Genomic DNA, 23,755 nt, shown 5'->3' on the forward strand with positions numbered 1-23,755 from the left:
CTCACATTGTGACTTCTGTTGTTTGAATGTGGGTGTCACATGTTGATGTGTTCTTTACACTGCACGTTAACTTGCACAGTCATATAAATCCCTGGATCTAATTCACTGTATTTTGGTATTTTTTTTGCTTCCTAGAACTTCAAACAATGAGTCAGGCTGGTGAAGAAAGTTCCAGTTCCAGTGACACAGAATTGGAAATTGAGAATGAGCAACCTATCTGTGCTCTAGCTCCAACAGTTTATAGCCGAGATGAGGGATCCACTGATGTAACAGCAAGTCCTGCATTTCAGTGTTTAGATGAGGTACCATGCACCCCAGCTTTCTGTATCTATAACAATGAATATCGTGCCCAAACCAATTAATCTGAAATGTATTATCTATTGAAGGTTGTTACCATAGGCTATCTGTAGCTTCCCTGTTTCTTCTCTGATTTTTTTTCTAAATGGTAAGAACATTTTGTGAAGCAGAAACGTACATGGGGCATATTCTTGCTGGGGATGTTGTGCTTAATAGATAAACATGTTATTTCTTTTCAGTAATCATCATCTAAAGGGGAATGAGAATAGAGAGGTCTTGTTTTTGTAGTATTCTAGCTATAGAGATAATTGCATCATGATTTTTAGAAAGGCTCAATAGCAACAGGAAAAATCCAAGGTAAGTGGCTCCTGAGGCACTAATAACTGATGATGATAGAAGAAACCTTTTGGAACTCAGTTTCTTTTGCAGAATTTTCTGTGTTAAGGAAAATTTTAGAATACTGGAAATATTTTAGAATTTAAGATATCAAATACACATCAAATGAAATCCTTAAAAATGTAATGCCTGAAGAGACATTAAGAGATCATCTAACCAAAATTTACACTGAACTAGATTCTCTGCACATATTTGTCTAATTTGTTCTTTAAAAATTTAATTGATGGAGATAGCTATTTGGGTATCCTTTTCCAGCATTTCATCATTGCTAGAATTTTTTTTAAAAAGAAGTTTTTCGTAAATCCCAGTTTAAATATCCTTTGGAGTGAATAATGCAGCCTTCTTCTTGGCTTTCCCACAATGACAATGGAGAGCAATCAGTTTCTGCCCTCTGTATAATAAATGTGAACATCTTGTATATATCCTAACCAAGCTTTGCTTATACTTTACGTTTTTCTTAAGGTTCTTACTTTAAGTTGCTTTACCTTGGGCTCTTTCCAGCTTGGATCTGTCAGATCAGTTTGCTAGTCCAGCTCTCTCTCTCTGCCTTTAACCTAAGGCCAGTAGAAAGGAAGGGGCAAGAATTTGTAGTGAAGAATAAGATTGGACTGCCCCTTTCCTATCCTGCTGTTAGATCATGCTGAACGTAGCATGAAGCTGCACAGTCAATCTCTCTCTAATCTCTTGTGCATTCAAGTGAAGTATACAGGAGGGAGAGTCCAGTGCCGGTATATAGTGAGCCCACAGCTTCCAGTATTGTAGCACAAACGCCCTTTCTTCTCAATCCAAGGCAGCTGCAAAAGTCCAGGACAGCTCAATTCTCAGAGAGTTGACCTCTCACCTTACAGAAATCCTCCTGTCTATTGGAAGTATGGAAACTGCACTTGGGGAGTGCTTTATTTTCCAGCTACTTGCATACTTTTTCTATAGATTTTCAGTTGTGGTGGAATTTTTGACATGTCAACAAGAAGCATATGCCCTGTACAAGATGTCTTCACCCTCCCCACCTCTCCCCAAATAAAATAAAACTAAATGGTGTAACATTATAGAAGATATTCTGCATTTATGTTTTTTCCCCCGTTATTTTTAATAATGGGGAAAGCAGATTTTTCTAGCCTTATTCTAGAAAACAGTCAGATCATTTGGCTAATTGTTTTTTTTTTTTCCAAACAAAATCTTTCCAAAGTGGTTATTCCGCATCTCAAATTTAAGGCCAACTTGTTTACCTCTGATAACATTGTAAACCATTAATGGGAAATACAAGGCAACCTTAATACTAGAAGTTGATCCCAGCTTGGGGAAATAAAGTGCAGTGGAAAACTGAAGTAAGCAATTTGCATAAGATTTCATAATGAGGTCTTTTGGTCATTTTTTCAATTTTTAAACGGGAACTATGACTCATTTATTCTTACCATATTTTTTAACAGTTCGTACTTGTGCTTTATGGGTCTATTTGGCTTTTCATCACTTATTCACATTTCTTCTCTTCCACTGATGTGAACTTTATACATAATTCAGAGATAAATATATGACTTTGGTCACCATAGAAGTTGTTGTATTGATACTTGCTTCAGATTCTTGGAAAAGCTTTCAGAATTTTTCCACAGAAGCAGAACTGTATCACATTATCTCTGGTTTACTGGCGAGTCATTTATGCCTGCATAGCAGCAAATGCTTATCAGAAGGGACACCTTTTGATATGATAAGATTTGAGAACAGATATATCCCTTCTAGCACTAAACCTTCCAGTCAAGCCAGTCTTGTTTTTCTCATATGAATAGCAGATAGTCAAACATAAAAATACCAAGAAGTTAAACATGCACACTCTCTCTCCTTCATTTTTAATAACACATAATAACATTGTTTAGTCTTGTGGGTTAGGTTAAAAACTGGACAGAGGTTTGAACAAAAGCCACTTAGTCTGTCATGACTTGCTTCTTTTCACCAAGCATTTGTATTTACTACCAAGTTGACATCAGCCTAACTCAGTACTTCCACTGTTGTTGGTTAGAGGATTGTCATACATTCATAAAACGAACTTTTCACTTCTTTTAGCCTTTGTTGTTTTGTCCTTGAAATAAAGACCTTTGCTCTAACACTTCCAATTTAATCTCTTCACTTGTGAATCTTTCCTCATATAATTTTTTCTTCTTGTGTAAACTAGAATGGAAAACTGCATAAGTCTAGTACCAGTGTAATGAAATAAATGTATTACTTGGATAAATGCTACATTAAGATGCAATAAATTCTACTGTTTTCATTTTTAATTTAGTGCATTATAGACCATGTATATGTAATTTGGTTCTCAAAAGGCAGCAAAAAATGTATTGAATTTTTTCAGGTACATTGTCTAAATTTCAAGAGCTAGCTACAGCAAAATGGTCTAAATTTATACTCATCTTTATGCATGCAAATTTATGATTTTTTTGCAACAGATGGTAACATAATACTTTTTACCTCTCCCTTTATCCTTATATCATTCTTGTTACAACACTACTATTATTGCTAAAGCAGCACAGGGCATACTGAAATTGCCATTTGAATAGAAAAAGAACAGAATATGACATGAAACTGGATTAAATGCTCAAAATGACAAGATTAAGCAGAATGAAAGTAGAAAAGACTGATAAACACATTGCCTTCTGCCCATTCTCATAATTTTTGCCCTTCCCTGAACTGTATAGTGGCGTTTTGCCCCTCTAGACACTCAAGTTTTTCTCTCCTTTCCTCCACCTGATCCAGGCTTTCCCATTTTAATGGAAACATAAAGAAAAAATCAGTTGTCATAATAATGCTGTTGATGTTTAGTTTGTAATCTATTACAGTCTTCAAATCCTTTTCTGTAGCTTAATTTTTATTTTGTTACCCAAATCATAATTAATCCCAGCCACAAAAAAAAAGCCCTACTCTGTACACCTTTCCAATTTGTTAGTGAATCATTGCCAACTATGTTTCAGGAACAGTTTTACATCCACTTTATCTTTGCAAAATTTCAAAGATTTAATATTCTTGATTAATTGCTCACAAAATCTACCGGTTCATCCTTCTGATTCAAGAGACTATCCAAAAACTAGTATTCTTCAGGTTCTTCAGTTAGAAGGAGAAATCAGACATGGAGTCTAGTATCTTTTAATTCTGTTTAGTTAAGTCTGTTTATTTATAAATTAAGTACAATCTCACCTTTTTGTGGAAACAAACAAACAAAAAAGGATAAATCAAATGGTGGGAGGGTAGGTTCTCCCAGTTTTACATTTTTTTCTGTTGGTGTTACATTAGCAGTTCTTGTTAGGCTTTACTCAAGAGTGATGTCTCTGAGCTCTTCTCTGCTGTGCTTTTTCTTTCACTTCCTTTTGCTGGTATGTTCTTGGGTTAGAAAAATAGTTGTTTGTTCATTGAAATGTATGCATCTATTTTTAAAACAATACCAGAAAAAGGATTCAGCAACATTTATCTTGCATGTCTTTGTAGTGGACGCTATGGGGGAGCTATTCGTACTATATTTGTGAATTAAGTGTTCTTTACTATTTACCTGATTCAGTGAGCAGGTACCTTGCTTGGAAGGTACCACAATAATCCCTTTCTGCTAATGAACATCGTCCATTTATGTGCTAAATCTAAACTTGCAGAAGAATGAACTCTTTGGGAGACTTACCTGATTGGTCTAGTGCAGACTGTTGCACTCTGTATCCTGTAAAGATAAAATGGGCTGTGATCCCTACCTGATACCAGCACCAAGTCTTTCAATTGCTCTGCCTTTTTTTGATGGAAATTGTCACTATCATGCTACGTTACTTTTTGCTGTTGTCCAAGCATCCTATTGCCATAAACCATTAGGAAGCAGAAAGAACCTTTCATGAGTGTTTTTCATGACTATTTTGAAACGTGGAATCTTTCTGAGATTAACAAACTTCTTGCCCCTTATAGCAAAAAGTGCTTGAACTGCTAATAAAGATGTTAACCAGAATCCTGGTTTTACTGGAAATAGAGTAAAAATCTCCATGTTTCCCCAAAAAATGAACAGTATAGTGACAGAGACTTCTCAGGCAAGTTTCACTTCTGCTGATCTGACACTGGCTCATGTGGGTCTGTTAGCTGGAAGAGCTTTAAAGTCATGGAATGATGAATATATTCGGTGTTTGAATGTGATTTAAGGGGGGAAAGGTACTTTCAGTTTTTCTCTTTTTTTCTCATCTGTGCTGCAAGAAAAAAGAGGAAGTCACGTAAGGGTTGACTACAGCTTTCAAATATAAGTACTAAGGATCAGTACTTCACGTATTTCTTCAATGGCACTCTGACATCTAACAATGCCGCTCTACAAAATAGAACCTTTTCCAGTTTCTTTTGCTAACAAGCTGGTTTTTAATCCTCTCCTATCTTAGGTTAAATGGTAGGTGTAAACAACTTTACTTTTTTAAAAAAATGTCGATATAACTTTAAATGAAAAATTTCCTAGAAAAGCTAGCTTGGTAGACTAAGATTTATTTTTTTCATACGATCACCCATTTAATTTCTGTTCACCTACACATACTGTAGTGTGCTTTCTACTCTTATAAATTATGATCATCACTCTAATTTTGCATGGTAACCATAGCAGTGGATAATTTGTTGCAGTACTCTCCAAACACGTATGTGCTCTATCAAAGAAGATGTAAAAATCTTAACACAGCTGTTGAATGCAAACATTTTCAAACTTAAGCTGATCCTGGCACACTCGACATTACGTGCTCCAAAGGCTCCTGGCACAACAAAAAAGCTGTATAAGTATGTTGGCACAGACAGCAAAGGCGCATGTTGCCTTCACCTCCACCCATAGGAATCTGACTGCTAATTAAATAAACCTTTTTTAACTTTGTTGATATGGTCACTTGGGGAGTCAGCTAGGGATGATAATGTGTCTGTAAGCTAGAGTCTGGGTTTTTTTTGCAACAGCTTTCAGCAAGCAAGCAATAGTTTTCATAGTGAACGTTAAACTGATCAGTGGTTGGGATAGGTAAGTTGATTGTTCCAATTGGTGGCAACTCCTATAAAAAGCTATAGAGGAGTGCGGTGAGTTTACAGATGCCTTTAAATGGCAGGAGTAGGAACAGAGTCAGGATAACACGCTCTTTCTTCCTCTTACTGCTTGCAGGTGACATTGTGAGGAAACAAGGTCAGAAAGCTGTTATGTGTGTTCATATTATCACAAAGCAGGTGGTATTTCTGTTCATTTCTGAAAAGTATATTTGAAAGCATTTATGATGTCTTGTTTCTCTATGCTGTTATAAAGTCAAGTGCAGATTTCATGCCGCACAGAGGAACCACAGCTCCCCAAAGCTGCGAGACCAGGAGACGGAATAAGGAATAACCTTTAAATGCAGCATCTTCTTGCATTTTGGACTTTTCTCAACAATTTCTGAGACTGTGAGACTTAAAAAGACAAGCATATTGCTGTCTTATGATCCAAAGCTGTCTCCCTCTTCCCCTTTTCTCACCCAAAATATGTATTTGAGATCTGGTATTCCAAAACATAAGCCTTGGCTTATGATGTTCATTCATGTCAGCAGGACGACATGGAGAGGAAGCCAGAGCGATGTTTACCAAACATACATTCGATAAAAATGACCAGTGGTGGAGAATCACAGATTAGGTTATTTTAAATGTTTAGAAGGTGATTTCTGGTTTCCTTATTCAAAAAAACCTGTGTCCAGATGCTCCTTAATGAACAGAGCCTTAAAGATTTGCATGAGAAAGAATCCTTATCTTTGGGTTTAGTGCATAGAGGTTGAGCTGCAGAGGTAAGCAGAGGGGCTTTTATGTTCTGTCTGAAGAAAGAAATGAGAATTTCTGTTTCTCAGAGTGGATTCTACTCCTCCATATAAATAATTGACTCCATGTAATTGCTTAAAAGTAAGTGTAAAACATACTTACTATTTTCTTCTTTGTAATTCCAAGTATTGGCATACTATTTCAGTAGAAGTGTAATATTAATTAGACTTACAGTTTGTCTTGATTATATGAACATAATTAGGTAATCTGGGATATTTTTTCCAGTTATTGATTATTTTGCAAACGGATTCTTTTCTTATTGAAATCAGAAAAAATTATGAACAAGGACTTAAAAAATAATATTGATTCATACCCTGTTCTCATGACCTGTGTGAGGGCTGGATTTGACACGTCATCTTAAAACATTGTTTTCTGTTTCTGGTTACCATTGAGGGTGATGGCCAAATTCACTTCTGGCAGAAGTAGTATAACTCCATAAAAGTTTCATTAAAGCTATGAATGAAAATCAGTTTAGTAAGTTGAATGTTTGCATTTAGCAGGGCCTGTGGATGGTATTGCTCAGCCATTTTTCTTTGCAACTTATGTCAAAGTCTTCAGGCCCATATATACCATGTTATTTTTCTTTTATCTCCTGAAAAAAAAAAAAGAACACAAAATACATTTATAAAGATCTATTTCAAATCTCTTTCTTGGTAGGCCCCTATTTAGTTGTTATCTCGTCTATTTTGTCTGTGAAAACCTGCAGTCGCATCCTTCCCGTTTTAATTTTTGTATGACATATAAGTCACAGAAGCAAGTAAATTTGGCACTTTTTTTGTTTGATTTTGCTTTAAGTTATAAACACAGTGTTCTAGGTATGGATTGAGAACCATCTTAATTTCCTTTGAAAATAATCACATAAATACAAGTTTATTTTCCACTATAGTGGAAAACTACCTGTTGTTCGCAACTCACTCTCAGAGTTTGATCGCAGTGTTTCCCAAAAAACATCATTTAGAAAACAGATGTTTGCACCAAAAAAAGTAAGATCAAGACTTTCAGACCTTCTTTTAATTTAATCTCTGTTTTTTTCTGATTTTTTTTTTGTTTGGTTTAAGCAATGCATAGCAAGCCAAGACATTACAGTCTGCTTGGCGAATCACATTGAACAGATGGGTTTATGCCTTTATTTTTTGGAAACAGTCTATAGGAATTTTGCTAGCAAACGCGCTGTTAGTAATCTTCTTCACTAAAATTCACTGTTGAAATATTAGCAAGGTAAAACCACAAATGTTTTCATATGATAATCAATGTCAGATAGATGTTTTCCATAAATTTCAAGGCATGTTTTGAATTATTAAGCCTTAAGCAGAGATCAAGTGCTTTTGATTGTATAAAAAAATGTATGCTTTAATTTGGGGTATTTTTTTCTATTCACATGCTTTGGTAACACTTGCATTTGATCTGAAAGGTTGTGTGTTATATAAAAAACAGATGAATTTGCTTCTCCTCTTTCATGTTAAAGATACAGGTTGTGTAAACTCTTAATTGTGCAATTACTTTTTTCTCTTCCAAAATAGGAATAGTTTCAAAAAGATGTCTGAGGTTTCAGCCTTTGGTATTATCTGGCAGCTGAAGTGTCATAAATTAAGAACTATTGTTACTATCAATTACTCCCCTGGCATGTGACATAGTTGTCTTTGTTGGTCATCTGAAGTTATCTGTGTTTTCTTATTACTTCAATTTTTACACAAAACCAGTGAAACAATTTATGAGATTTTTTTTATAGTCCCCATAAACATCTATGACAGTATGACAGCTTTAACAGTGTGAAATAATTTTATTACACTAAGGAAAAACAAAAATAATGCTTGCAACAAGTAGATGGAGTTACACTTTGTAAAACTTGTACACATTGATGAAGATTGAGCTACAACAGTTCTAGGCAGGCAATATTCAGATTTGTGTAACAACATTACACTTTCTTTTCCTTTTTGCCTTTTTTTTTCTTTTAGGACATCAGACAAAGTTTTGTGGGTGATATTAGTCACATTTGCTTATTCTGTTAAAATTTCTGGCTTTTACAAAGTTTCCTTTAAACAGGATGAAAATAGGACAGTTTCTCTTCTAACAACTTAGCAGGATAAAAAAGGACAGTTTCTCTTTTAACAACTTAGCAGGAAAAAGACATTTTCAAGTAGAAGCTTGTAGATACTGTAAGTCATACTTAGCTAGTTACCATATAATGAATAGGAGCAAATTGTGCATTTAATGCAAAATGATTAAATATAATCATATGCAATTAGATATTTGCTCTTCTAACCAATACTTCATAAGTTTGGGTTTTTTTCTTTTGTTTAGGCAATCCTTTTTTTATCCCAAAATAAATATTCTATAGCTTCAAAACATGTTCTCAAGCAAAGATTATACATCTTGCAATTAAAATTTTCCATTACTCTTTAAAACTGAAATATAATAAACCAAATTACACTTCACACTGAAATATCCTTCAAAGTATTTACTTCCTTAAAAATATATATATTAATTTTTGTACAATTTAGCAATTGTCACTGTTCTCATTTGCATAGCTTGTAACCATAATAGTTCTTGTTATCATCTAAAAAACCAGTAAGGGTCATATTGGTAAGGTAGTAGGTCAGGTGTACTTTTTTTTTTGGTATGTCTCTTTTAACCAAAACGCCTGTGCCAGCAAAGACCACACTTTAACTGGTAAAGAAATACAGTGTTAGCATAGTTTATCTGCATCTCATGATTGGCATAAGCAATATAGCAAAATAGCCTCTTGCTAAGATACATAGCATCTCCACTCAGAGTGTTAGTCCCTGTAATTATAGATAGATGTCTTTTCTAGGGTAGGCAATAGATACATGTAGTCAAACTTGTGCTCACTATCTACAACATGAACTTTAAAAATAGTATCTCTACTTTGCACTTTCTGAAGTATTTGAAAATTTGATTGTTTCAATTCTAATATTTTAGAAGAAAAAAGTCTTTCACATTATCTTTTTTCTGTTTATAATTGCCAGTGGGTTGTTCATGTTTCTGTGGCTAGAAAAGGGGTACTCAGAAAATGGGGAGAACACAATCTTTTTGTATCTTACAAAATATTTATAACTTTCTTTAAGGTCTAATGGTACCTAGAGTGAAAAGTATTTAAATGAGAGCTTGAGTCTCTATGAGAGTCACGTTGTACTATTTGGCTTACCTGAAAGATTCAGGAGAAAGCAAAATCTTTCTGGAAACTCTTTTTGTATGTATTTAGAGACATTAATGCAAAGACATGGATTCTTCTTGACTTGTCTTCTTCCTGCCTGTCTACCTGCCCATATAAATGTGCAATAAACTAGATAATGTCTCCTTTCTCCCCCAAAAAACAAATAGGACCTTGAGCTTGAATGGAAGAACCAAAATGAGCAAGAAACGTTGTCTTATATTACATACTTTCTACATTATTTCCACTTGCTTTTATCCAATTCTTTCACCAACTTCTTTGAATATTCTTTGATAAAGCAGGTAAGATTTGAGAAATCATCTTGATTTTCTAAGTTTTCTTCAAGCCTTTTTTTGTGTCATTGGGCATACCACATGACCCTCTGTTTCCTAGTCCTTTAAAAATAATAATTTGTAGTACTTTTCCTAATTTATATTTATATTGACATGGAGTACCTTTAAAGTGGTGAAGGACAGATGATACAAAAAGTCAGGCTGTTTCAAAGAGACTAATTTTCATTCTAAGTGTTGACAAATTTATGTTATCAGTTATACCTCTGAGTTATTTTCAGGTTAAAATGTAGGTGTTCATTCAGACACAATTTGTAGAAAACTATTTAAAAATTTTCAGTCATAAACTGTGGTATATCACAGTCAGTGAAAGCACCAAAAGCAATGTTTAGAATATTTACATAACGATACCAAGACTCAACCTATGCTAAGTTTAAACAATAACTATTCAAAAACATTCATGCTGTTTTTAATACATTATATGGGTCAAACCATCTCTAAAAATTTATGTGGAAGTATGCTGTTTTGTCTAGAACTATTTATGCCAAACATAACTGAATACTTGAATTCTGAGTATAATACTGAGTAAGTATGATTTTGAGTGCAATCCAATGCAAACTGGTTAGGAGAAAGGTGTAGAATTACCGCACAAAACTTTTGGGTCTGATCATGATTTTTACTGATTTGAGGGCTTGCCTATATCCATTGTGAATATCATCAGAAATACCATGCCATGTGCCCCAGAAAATGCCATTGCGAACACCTTTGTATTTCTTGTGGTAGTACTTGCCATTGAGGTTGGCAGACAAGCATGCATCAAACCACCAGCCAGAGCTGTAATATGCTCCACAGTTTCCTGATGGATACCTATCATTGTCCATGTCTGGAGTTGTAAAGAACTTCTGATCATGGTTGTAATGCTTGCTGTAGTGAAGGGCATCTCCTGCTGTGCCACTGTAGCCATGGACACTTAGACGGTACTTTAGGTATTCGTTGGCCACATAGAAGTGTTCGTATTTCGCGTACTCTCTGATACCATTGAAATCTTCAAGTTCAATTCTCAGTTGCATTTCCTGGCTCTTTGTCAGGAGGTGAATTTTGTCATTCCCCAGCCAAAACTCCCTGCTGAGGTTTCCAAAGCCATTTTTGTAGTCATTCCAGGTTCTGTTAAAGTTAGTGCTACCATCCTGACGCCGTTGCAGCACTGTCCAGCCACCTCCATGTGTTTGCATGTCACAGTAAACTTCAAAGCTATCATTTCTGGGGTCAGGGCTAATCCTGTAGATTCCGTTACTCCTTCGGCCTGCTGTGTAATGATCAGCACAGTCTCTCTGCATTATCTGTATAACTGGTGGAAGAACAGATAGTGTTAGAATAAACATATTTTCCATTTAAAAATAAACAAAATTTTTACCCACACTGATGTGGCATACAGAACTTGGATTGGAGAGACTTCTACATAGGAAATAGTGTTACAGCAATTTCAGTTCTAGGGAGAAACAGGTTTTTTCCATCAAGTTTACTCTATAATAGATGCTACCTAGGATCTCTGCGTCAGACAGCTGTCAAAAAAAAAAAACCAAAAAACATTTAATGATTTTCTGTATCAAAACTGCCTAACATAGGAGCATTTTGATTGTCTGCTTTCCCTTTTCTCTTTTTCTCTGCCCTTCTCTTTATCCTTTCATTGCCTCCTGTAAATTCAGCCTGATTTCTTCTGTCCATATTTCTAGTACTTCGTGTTTACATGCTTGCTGCTTTTTGTATTTAAATGTGTACCATCACACCCTGTCTATAATTTAAATCTTCATCTGGCAGTATGTCAGAGAAAAAAAATCTTTGTCCATATGGGAATGACTTTAACTTGACTATTGTTCAGATGATATCATTTGATACAGAACATAACATAATTAGGAATGTTTCATGTGGTAATGTTGACTTTACTTTAGGAAGTGGGAAAAAAGGAATAAAATTGCCTCATCTGTTGTAGTAATACTGTGATTCCTAGAAAGGTGAAGCTAGAAAAGTGATGGTGCTTTCCTGTGTATGTGGCATTGCTGGCTTTGCAGTAAGGAAAAGTTTTAGCATCTATCATTAACACAGCTTTTTCCCACCACTGGGTGATCTACCTTATTCAGAAGAAAAATACCCCCAGGTTTTTCCTGCAGTGAAAATCCATTTTTGATCCACACTGTCATCCAGTAATGACATTGTATTCAACAGCATGGTATTATAATTCCATGTACTTAAGTAAGTGACAGACAGGCCTTAGAAGTTCTGAGTTAAGAGTCAAAAACATAATGTTCCTATTGCAGATTTGAATTTATGGGGATGTTCATTTGCAGGCTTGAATTGCATGATAATTTTCCTAGAAAAAATTAAACAATTAAACTACTTCTTGAAAGGGAGGAGTGTTCTCAGTTAGGAGAACTCAGGACTTCTTGTTTGCCAGTAGAGAAAAGTGGACATCTATGAAAGCACAAAGTATAGGAATTGAAGGCTTAAAAGTAAAATCTAAATCCACAATAGATTCTTATTTATTTCACTGAACTTTGCGTAAGATGGACTAAGTTTCACAGCAGATATTGACAGAGAATATACATTTCAGCTAAAATGCATTTATAATCCAATTCGACTCCTGTTTAGGTAAAGTTTTGCAATTGCTTTCAGTGGAAGCAGGAATAGCTCCTGTACAGGAAACAGTTGTAGCTGTTATCTTTGCTAGTTTTCATAATGAATGTATTGCTGCTACAAACACTTGTAGCATCAGTTACTGTAAAATATAAGGAATATCTACATAATCATATGCTATGAACAGTACCCAACATTTAAGTAAGTGTGAGAAATATCTAAAATTAATTTAGTCTGTTATGAAGTGCTGTACTTGAATTTGATTTAGTGCAAATTATCAATATACCAAATATCACTCATTCTTTTTGTGAATGTTTTATATCAGAATTAAAGTAATTTATTTATACTGATTTATATTCGATCTAAGCTGATTGTTGATATAGTAAAAGCATTACCTTTATTATTATTCATTTGCTCTTTTCACACTTTCAAGAATTTCAGCTGTACATACACTATACCATCTGCAGATCCTTCAATATTCAATATAGATGGACAGAAGAACAGTTTTGTTTTAAACTTGAATGCTAAGTAACAGAGGCTTAACAACTCTTAAAGTAGTCTGATCTTTCTTTGCTTTATCTCTAGAGAGACCTGTCTTCACAGGTATGATATCTGACTGGTACACAGTCCTGTGACTATTTCTTATTTTCAAACATTCTTATATATGGTATAAAAACTTTGACCTAAAAAAAAAATCTTCCTTTAATAACTGTCAACATTAGAAAGAAATTATTGGTTGTATTTCTTAATTTTAATTAGGACAATTAAAAAGTAATAGAAAAAAAGTGTTTTTCAGTGATAACACCTGTTTTCTATTTTCTATTAGATATTAGATACATGCTAAGATAGATACATGCTTTGGTATTAAAATGATAGTACATACATTACCCTCTTGAGAACTACTGTTAACAAACTTTTTTATCCAAGGCTTTCAGATATTCATTGTGATGGTAGGAATATTCTTTTATTATCCATCTGTTTAACAGTTTTACTAGATTCACTTGATGTTTAATAATGACTTGCAGACCATTTCAGAACAGTTGCAATTTCATGTTGAGAGAAATCCATAAAGTTTTCTAAAGCACACCTTGAGAATATGTACCCCTTGTCATCCAAGGAGTGTAGTTCACTGATGTCTAATATCCTTAATGAAGGATAGTAGGGTGTAAAATAATAAGTTAATTTTTCATGTTTATTAATTGCATTGCAAAAAAAAAAAAAAGTGCTTTGAGAATGTTTTAAATCCCATAATAAAGTCCAATTCTAGGAGGAACTGAACACCTGCAGCTCTCAGTAACCCTCTAGTGGCAGCTGAAATGTTTTACAGGAGTATAAATAAACACTAAAAGAGCAAATACTTAACTTGTGGAGTTAATAGCACAGCTATTTAGTTAAAATATATTTAAAATTGTTTACCTAATATTTGTAAAATGCACAGAAAGCTTATACAGGGAGTAAGAATTAACAGGTTACATACCAGGTCTTGGCTGCATTGCTGGACATTTAGAAGAACATTTGTTATCAAGGCTGTTCACAACAAATGTCAAATTAGCAACTTTCCTGTCCACATAATGTTCTACGTTGTTCATATTTATGAGGCTCATCTTCTCTAAACGACCCTGCAGTGTCTGAATCTGGTTCTTTGCATTTTTTAGGCTGGTTGCCATTCTGTTAACTTTGCTTTGCAGTTCCTTTACTCTGTTATCTTGGATTTTGCTGTTTTCTGCTGGAGTTTCTGTATTAGGTAGCAGGAATTCATTACTACTGTCTCTTTCTTGGTTGTCATCTGCCTGCAGCTTGCAATCTTGGCAGCATTTCTTCAGCTTGTTTACTGCTTCTTTAAGGGTCTGTACTTCTTTGAGAGTCTTCTCAAGCAGTCTGAATTCTTTGGGTAACTGCATGGTCATCGGAGGCAGATTTATCTGATATGGACAATCCTCTCCTTCATCACATTTCCGATTAGTTTTGAGCTTTATAGGACAAGTGTCAGTAACTTTTCCTTCTTTAGCCTCCTCTTCATGTTCTAAAACAACTGCAAAGACATTTGTTAAAGCAAGGAGAGCTGTCTTCAGCAAGACTAAGTAAACGAGCAGCTTCATCTTCGCAGAGAAACTCGCAGTATGAGGAAGTATGCAAAAGTGGAACAACTTTATAAGGGCAGCTTGAAGCCTGTGAGTTATCAGACTGCCTACACTGTTCTCAGAAATGGGTGGGAGTGCTTGCATCACGAGTGATTAATAGCAGAGCAAAGTAGGTAGTGCTTGCAAGAGTAGCACATTTCAGTGAGTATTCCTGACTCAGAACTAGTGTACGTGAGCAAAATGATGAAATGCATGTGTGGACTTATGCAGTTTAATTTCATTCCTTGCTGTACATGGATTTTCTTTTTTTGGGGAAAAAAAACACTTAGCTCTGCATTGTAATAGTCTTCTAACATCTGTTTCTTAACATTAGAGTGTTCTAAAACTGCTTTTCAAAACTAGGCTATAGTTCTACCACAGCAGGTGGAAAAGGTGAAAAACAGTCCCTTTCCCAGTTTGAGGTTTATCACAGCAATAGCTTCACTGATACTGAGACCCCTTCTTCCTAAAACTTTTTTAACTGAATACATGTATTCATTAAAATTACTTAAATCCCAAAGTATGTTCAGACACACATGTAGTTTTGGTTCCAAACATTTTTCAGGGTAAAAGTCACAAACTAAGAAGGATGAGCAACACTTTCTTCTTCCTATTTTACTAGCACTGCTCAGAATAGTTATCTGGAATATTCATGATTTGTATGTGATATCACAGTTAAAATTCACTTTTACCTGATTCTGAGTGCTTCTTATTGAATCTTTTTAAGTGAAGGGAAGAGAACTGAAGACATCCCCCCTTTGATGTGTGGAATCCTAGCTGTTGGATTGATTGTCCAGAAAACCCAAAGCAAATCCTGGTGTTTTGAATAATGCCCTGAATTCTAAATCTAAAGCAAGACAGGGAGCTAGGGAGGGAGCTCCCATGGGGCCATTAGTTTGGGGTATTCTTTTCTGTGTTCCTGATTTTTTGATTCCTGCTTTTCTTTTCATTGTGCCTTCTGTCAGCTTTAAGAGTTAATCATGTACTTTGCATGACTAATCAAACCAAACGGAATACTTCAGCCCTAGGTGACAATTGCTGTGTACTTCCTCGTTTTTATTCCACAGCCACCTTTGCTATTCTCACGTGGTGCCTATGCAGTTTTAATGATCTATGTCATTTTCCTTGTGCCTCAAAACAAGGCTATAGGGACACGTCTTTGTGCATTCATAGCTCAGTCAAGAACCAAATAACTTGCATGAATGAAGAATTTTTACACCAGTTCTTGTTTAATTGGTCCAATCTGAACAATTTATAAAATTAAATATTAAATTTATAAACCCTATTTGAAATTGCTCATAATACAGATTAAACGTTAAACACACATTAGTCACACACATACTCTGTAAGTTCATGATCTCTGGAATGTTACTAGCTTTTATAGGACCACAGGCTTACATTGATAGTACAGGAGGGAGGCTTGGTAAAAAAACCATACTCATCCAACGTGCTACAAGAATTCCTTCAGATTCCTGCATAGCACAATGGTCTAGGGACTTTCTTGGGAAATGGGTTTTAAATCTACCTTTTCCAAATTCTAAATTAACATCCCAGAACCTGCCATAGTGCTTTTAGTTATGTGGCAAAACTGTGTATCTCTCCCTTTCAGATCATGAAAGTTCCCCAGCAATGAGGTGAAAGATCTCTCCATGGACTGCAGCTTGAGTGTGAGACATTGGTATCACTTTGGTTTTGTTAAAAATGCATCAAAACTGAAATGTTTGTAACATTAGATGAAATGTATGAATTTAATGGGTGGGTTAGAGGAATGGACAGTGGGATGGTTTGAACAGTGGCTGACAGATAGAGCTCAGAGTGTTGTGGTCAGTGGTGCAGAGTCTAGTTGGAGGTCAGTAACAAGTGATGTTCCTCAGGGGTCAGTACTGGGTCCAGTCCTGTTCAATATATTCATCAATGACCTGGATGAATGGATAGAGTGTACCATCAGCAAGTTTGCTGTTGACACAAAATGGGGAGGAGTGGCTGACACGCCAGAAGGCTGTGCTACCATACAGCGTGACCTGGACAGGCTGGAGAGTTGGGTGGAGAGAAACCTAATGAAATTCAACAAGGGCGAGTATAGGGTACTGCACCTGGGGAGGAATAACCCCATGCACCAGTACAGGTTGGGGGCTGACCTCCTGGAGAGCAGTTCTGTGGAAAGGGACCTGGGAGTCCTGGTGGACAACAGGATGACCATGAGCCAGCAATGTGCCCTGGTGGCCAAGAAAGCCAATGGCATCCTGGGCTGCATCAAGAAGAGTGTGGCCATCAGGTCGAGGGAGGTCATCCTTCCCCTCTACTCTGCCCTGGTGAGGCCTCATCTGGAGTACTGTGTCCAGTTCTGGGCTCCCTACTTCAAGAAGGACAGGGAACTGCTGGAGAGGATCCAGCAAAGGGCTACAAAAATTATTAGGGTATTGGAGCATCTTTCTTATGAGGAAAGGCTGAGGGACTTGGGTCTTTTTAGTCTAGAGAAAAGAAGATTGAGGGGGATCTTATCAATACTTACAAATACTTGAAGGGAGGGTGCCAGGTGGATGGGAACAGTCTTATTTCAGTGGTGCCCAGTGATAGAACAAGAGGTAACGGCACAAACTTGAATACAGGAAGTTCCATCTTAACACGAGGAGGAACTTCTTTACTTTGAGGGTGGCAGAGCACTGGAACAGGCTGCCCAGAGAGGTTGTGGAGTCTCAGACTCTGGAGACATTCAAAACGCACCTGGATGTTGTCCTGTGCAACCTGCTGTAGGTGACCCTGCTCTGGCAGGGGTGTTGGACTAGATGATCTCCAAAGGTCCCTTCCAACCCTGACCATTCTGTGGCTCTATGATTCTGTAATTTGTGAGTAAAATTGTAATTTTTTTTTTAATTTGGTTGATAGGATCCTATTTATTTTTTCTATCAGTTTAAAATCATGTATTTACAGAACCTTGTTCTCCTGTATGGCTGCAACTGTCAAAATGAGGAAAGCTATACCAACCTCTTTTGAGGGACTTCAGAAATACAATAGAGTTCCTAAATCCTTGTTACTGTGAAGCCACATTACCTCCACACTGCTTGTTCAGTTTACAATGAACTCTGCTATCTGCTGCATGACTTTGGGTTGGACAAATTATTCTGTATCTGTAAAATTAATAATAATTATCGTTGGTAGATGACATCTTATGAATTGCCTTGAAATGTTTAAATGCATATCAAGTATTGTTATAATTTATGACTGTTGTGCTGCATTGAAAGTCTAAAATATTATTAGAACTGATTGATATCAAGAAGGGCAGAAATTTCTAGTAATGCTGAATGTCAAAGAAAAGAAAGTTCAGACAGTAACGTGAGGTATCCAGGTTTTTCAAACATCTTTGTCCTGAGACATTCATTCCTTCGTCCCTTCTATATCTTCATCCACCTTTGGATGAGATTTCTGTAATCTTGAGATGCTCCTTTATCCTTCTGATTTTGTTACCGGTCTGATGTTCTGCTGCTGGGCTACTAGCAATCTGTTTGGAGACTAAAAGACCCATTTCTCTGTATGCTTCTCCTACCTGGAGGAGTCTTGTAATTGAGGACTGGTCTTTCTTCCTGTTATCTCAGGGAATGTCCATTCACACCAATTTTTCAGATCTCTGGTTTTTTCTTCAGGAACTCAAAGTAGTATGCCACAGCCTTTTTTTGTTTTGTGCCTCTTAACTTCCTTGGGATAAGTAAGTCAAACTTTCAAAACTGAGTTTTTCCAAGTCTTCACCCCTAGAAGGGCCACTAAGTAAATTTATACTGTAAGATGCTGATGGAGCTTAACTAATTGGCAGAAATATTGAACTAGATCAAAATTGAGAACTGCATTTTGTTTATAAACAAAGTTGCTTCCCAGATGGGACTTTTATAGATCCCTAGAGTGCTCTGTATAATACTTAAAACTTTAAAGTAGTTAAGCAATCACAAAACCCAAAGCCAATGTTTTTCAACTGTGAAAGGATCTAACTGAGTAACAGCTGATGACCATAAGTGAGAATTTTCTACCAAAGTTTTTTGTTTGGTTAAAGGTCATTTTCTTGTAGCTTTTAATCTCTTTTACTTTTCTTTTTAGGAATTTATTTTTCCTTCTGTGGACTCAAGAGATACCTTAATCTTACAGACATATCTTCCTAAAGAATATAACTGAGAGCTCACGATATTCTTAAATTCTACTGAAGATTCAAATTCTGTTCCCAGAACAACCCAGTGGTTGCAAGGTTAAAGAAGTAGTATATTTTGGTTTAACAGACTTGTCTTAGGACTGTTTATTCAAAGTTTATCAAAAGCATCATGAACAATTTCCCATGATTTTTGAGAGCAAGGGTTTTTTTTCTGGCAGATAATGGAATGTAGGTCAAATAGAAAACAACAAAGTTAAGACTGTAGGCAGATGTTAATTTAACTAGTGACTATGGCAATTTAAAACACAACAGCTTGCCATCTCTTTGATTTTGGCTTTGTGCTGGGAGTTAACATCTCCTGCAGCAGAGCTGCTGCAAAACACCCAGGTTTATGTGAGCAGTTCAAATGATTGGTATGAACAAACCTGAAGTGCATTTAGGCTCATTCATATAAGCCACTTTGGTGGCAGAGGTGGCCTGTGTTAAGATTCAGCTGCTCTGGTAATATTTTTGATGTTTTTGTAGACTGCAGTTGTGTTTTGGCTGGGAAAGAGGGTGAAAAGTAATTAGATGCATCTTCAGTTTTTCCCCACAATATAGAATATATACCAAAACTGCACACTAGAAACAAATTCTGATTTAGGATTCTTTTTGATTAATTAAATTGTTTTCTTTTTTTATTTCAGTAGTCATTCTTCATGCAAGCAGTCTTTATGTTGTCCCCTGGATCGTGGGACTGCCTGTTTAATTTCCTTTTATGTCTATGAGAACATATCAGAGCACAAAAAGGAAGGCAGTCCTCGTCCATCTGATTTTAATTGTCAATATATTCTTACTGAGATACAGATTACGTAGAACTAGTAGCCACGTGGATTCCCTATCTGTTAAAATTAGTCTTTGCTTTATTTATAAATTCTGGCAACAGGCAGAAAGGCAACACTGACAAAGAGCATGTAAGTAGTAGATAACATATTTATATAAGCAATTGTAAATGTAGTATGTATTACGAAATTCATGTGGGCAAAGAATATCACTCCCTCTCTTAAGGTGAGGACCATATTTGTAAAGAGATCCGTGAAATCAAGTTCCTATTCATTCTTTTTCTCCCATGAAATCTGAAGATCTGCCTGCTCAAAATCTAGAATTTACTGCTAAATATCTTCTTTACCTATAGCCATAGAAGACCCTGTAGTTGGCAAAGTACGTGGAGAAAATAAATCAGAATGAACTGTTAAGAACAACCATATGCCAAATACAAAAGCCTCTCCCTGATAGGTCTTTTCAGAAAAAATCTTTTTTGATTCTGGCAAACCCTGCTCCAATAAAACCAACTGGTGAAAGACTGCTGGATACTCAGTATCCTCCTTTCGAGATTCATGGCCAAACAAGTGATAGCAGGAAAGCTATCTCCTTTCCTGAAAAGCCTGTCTTTCCAGTCTCTTAACCCTGCTTTTACCGAGCCATGTGAGACACAATTGCCCACCAGATGCAGTATTTTCTCACCCATTGTATCATCTTGATGGTGGCTGATTTTTATATTCTCCATGTAAGGACTGCTTTTTCCCATGAACTCGGGGACAAAACTGCTGTTACGAACAATGCCTTGGGAAAGAATTCATGATGTTATTTTTCCTAGTTGTTATTTGTTAGTTTTAGAAAGCTTTTCAGCAGTTTATTTTTCATTAAAGGATGCCTGGCTGATCCAGCTGTAATTTAAAAAAAAAAAAATTGTAGAAATTCAGTGTAAGGCAATACAGTGCTAGATCTACTGTAAGCAGGTATATTAATGGTTTTCATGTACGTGTTTACTTTACCCCAACTCTCAGTTTTGTCTTATTTATGTAGCATCATCTGCATATAGCTTTTGTATGTGAAATACTTTGTAGTAGACTATGAGCCTTTCAATGTTATATCGGTATGAAAGACTCCATATCAAAATAAAGTGAGTAGATGTTAATAATTTCTCAGACTCATTTTTTTAGTCTTTTGTCTTCTGAGTTACTGGCTTGTTGTATGTGGAACCAATGCAGCCAAGTCACTCTCCTTAAGACAACAAAGTTCAAGGAACCATAAACCTTATGCCCTCACTTTGTGAAATAATTATATGCTATATTTTAAAAGTGCATACGATCTTCTTATTCATTACATTTATGGTTTTCTTGGAAGAGGAAAGAGGGAAAAATAATTTATGAAGAACTTTGTGAAATACAAAAAATCATTTTGTTCACTTATTTCAACTATTTCAGCTTCCAAATAGAAATGGCTTAGAAAGGTGATTTTTTTCCTGTATAAATATCACTTTCAAGGGAAAGCAGATTTACATTTAAATGTGATATTATACAAATGTACTTGTTACTTTTTTATAGTTTTGCTTGTTTTTTGAGAAGAGAACAGAAAGGTAGTTTGAAATGTTTGAGTGCATTTGTGCAACTGGTAGCCTCATGGGTTCAGGTATGGTGGTTTGTCACTTAAAATAAAAGTTGAGAAAACTCAGTAAAAAATCTTTTTCTATTTGAAAGGCTAGTAAATAGGCTTTTCCTGGGGACTTCCCATACCTGTCCTAAAATATCTGCTGCCTGTCAGTGTTTATGTAGTTACAGATGTTTATGTAGTTACCTTAATTTTTAACTCTAATGACAGCATTAATTTAAAATGATACCACATTTTTCTTCATCTTCTACCATTATAACCTTTCTCTGGAATAATGACTGATTATTTAAACAAAGCATATCCTTCCCTAAATATCTGCAGTGTAGCTATTCCTGTCTGTACTTTAAATGTTTCCCGATCTACACAAGGGAATGCAGAATTGAATTGAAATACTGATAATTACAATTTATGGTGTAACTAAATATTTACAGTATTACTTCAGTGATTTTTATCTTCTTGACTTAAAATACTTTGAAATATGTGCTAAAGCATGAAATATTGTTGCACAGAGGAATCCTAGACTGAAACTGAATATTGAAAAATGATTGATGTAAATGACTAAATAAAAAGTGTAACGATGATATTTACTGGGGATATATAAATTGTGATGCAACACTTTGCATTAAAACCAGAGTTTAGGTCATCTGGTGCGTAATCTGAGCTAGTTAGTCATCTTTGCCTCTCTCTATTGTCAAAGTCAAATAAGAGCCTCACTGAGGATTTTTCTTGTTTCTTATAAATGCTGGAAAGCAGTCTGAAGTAATTTAATGAGTTAAATTTGGTTATTGAAAAGAATCAGAATCTTAAATACACTTGCTTAATTATTATCCTCTATTCTGGCATCTCTTTTTGCCTTCCTTATGCTTCCTAAACTCTCAAGTCTCAACACATTCTTTTAGTCTTTAACTTCATGGTTTGGAAAAAATATGCAAATGAGACAAAGTAAGATAGTCAATGTTTAGACTCAGTGTACTTCAGGACAAGTCAGTATCTTCTTTCGGGTGAAAAATAGAGAGAGATGCTGGTACATCAGCAGAACACAGACATTATCTTATAACTGGAGCAATATTTATTCAGCCACTGCATCCTTATTCATTGCATTTTCAAAATTTGACAGAACAAGGCCCTGACGTAACCTGGTCTAACTTTGAAGCTAGCCCTGCTTTAAGCAGGAGATTGGACTAGATGGCATCCAGAGGTCCTTTCCAGCCTCAATTTTTCTGATTCTACTCCTCTCTTATATTACATGAAGTTTATTTTTTTGCTTTACTATATGTTGTAATAAAAATGACGCAAACAAAATGTTCTGGAAAATGCAAAGAATTTTAATATGTAGGGGCTCTTCACAGTCCAGAAAATACAAACAAAATAAAAAGATTAAGCAATTGCTTTCATTCCTTGCCAGTTAAACTTTACAAATGACCTTGAATTTATGTGGAAAAAACCTACCCTATATGGCAAAATGGCCTGTTCCACTACTTACCCGAAAAACTGTTTTCTAATGTGGTCTGACTTGAAAAGACTTTGATTTTGACTTTGTGTTGCAAAAGAATATTTGAGGGAGTAATCTCACCTTAGCTGAAAGGGAACAGATTTCATTATAGATGTTCAGGAAAATTTTCACTGTGTTTTCCTAAACTGGAACAAATTTCATTGCTGTAAACAGTAAGGCCATTTGGTAAGTAGGCCTGGTCTAATTTTCATTAGCCTTTAACTGTGTTCCTAAATTGAATTTTAAAGGCTTGGAAAGGTTATTTGGAGCAATTCAAGTTGGTTTTTAATCTATTTCTTAATTTAGTAAACCATGAAATAATTGCATTATTTGTCAACAGCTTCAGAGTTAAGTGGTTCTGGCTCTAACTGACTTAGCACTCATCCCTATTCCAAAGTCAGTGGGAATTTTCTCACTGGCTGATTCCAATAATGAGTTTTGCATTCTAAGATATTGTCTCATCTTGTCATATTGAAGTGCATGTTTCAAACCCTGGGGCGAAAGGGGTGAAGAAGGTAAAAACTGTCCTGTGGTCTTTTTGGGAAATCGGATTAAATTGTCACAGAAGTCCTTACAACCATTAAATTCTCAGGCATCAGGACTGAGAGGTTTTAGAAGTTTTCTTTTTTCTCTTTTTTTTTCCCCCGAGATAAATCCATTGCTACACAGGTTAAAAATACCACCTTTAATAGGTTTTAAATTGTTGTTCCTTCATTTCTGGGTGCTCCATCTTGAGATAGCCAGGATGTGATCTTCAGAAGCAATGAGAGTAGAAATTCTCAGAAATTGAGAACAATGTAAACCGTTATATTTAGCCGTTTAGAAGCCAAGTTAGTATACCACATTTTTCTTCATTATATTGTTGGCATATCACTCTCAGTTCTGGTTGATGGCAATGGTGATGCTGAGGACGTGGAGAAAATGCTTCTTGTTTTCCATTTCTGTGTAGACAGTGGTGCAAGTTCAAGCTGAGCTCCCTCCTGCACT

At 35.7% G+C, this 23,755-nt stretch overlaps 2 protein-coding genes across 2 annotated transcripts in view; one reads left to right on the forward strand and one right to left on the reverse strand.

Annotated features, from left to right (window-relative positions):
• Positions 1-10,311: 10,311 nt before the first annotated feature.
• FGL2 (fibrinogen-like 2) lies at positions 10,312-14,766 on the reverse strand. Its single transcript, XM_009882915.1, has 2 exons — positions 14,069-14,766; positions 10,312-11,308 (listed from the first exon to the last, which is right to left on the reverse strand). The coding sequence occupies exons 1-2, from the start codon at positions 14,688-14,690 to the stop codon at positions 10,602-10,604; spliced, it is 1,329 nt and encodes a 442-aa protein (XP_009881217.1). The 5' UTR covers positions 14,691-14,766; the 3' UTR covers positions 10,312-10,601.
• The window catches only part of CCDC146 (coiled-coil domain containing 146), a 59,964-nt gene continuing 50,920 nt past the window's right edge, over positions 14,712-23,755 (forward strand). The window contains exon 1 of the mRNA XM_009882997.1: positions 14,712-14,762. Within this exon, the coding sequence (XP_009881299.1) occupies positions 14,712-14,762 (51 nt within the window). The remainder of the gene's footprint in view (positions 14,763-23,755) is intronic.

This window comes from Charadrius vociferus, unplaced genomic scaffold, assembly GCF_000708025.1.
Source record: "Charadrius vociferus isolate BGI_N301 unplaced genomic scaffold, ASM70802v2 scaffold32, whole genome shotgun sequence".
In the NCBI taxonomy this organism is placed as follows: domain Eukaryota; kingdom Metazoa; phylum Chordata; class Aves; order Charadriiformes; family Charadriidae; genus Charadrius; species Charadrius vociferus.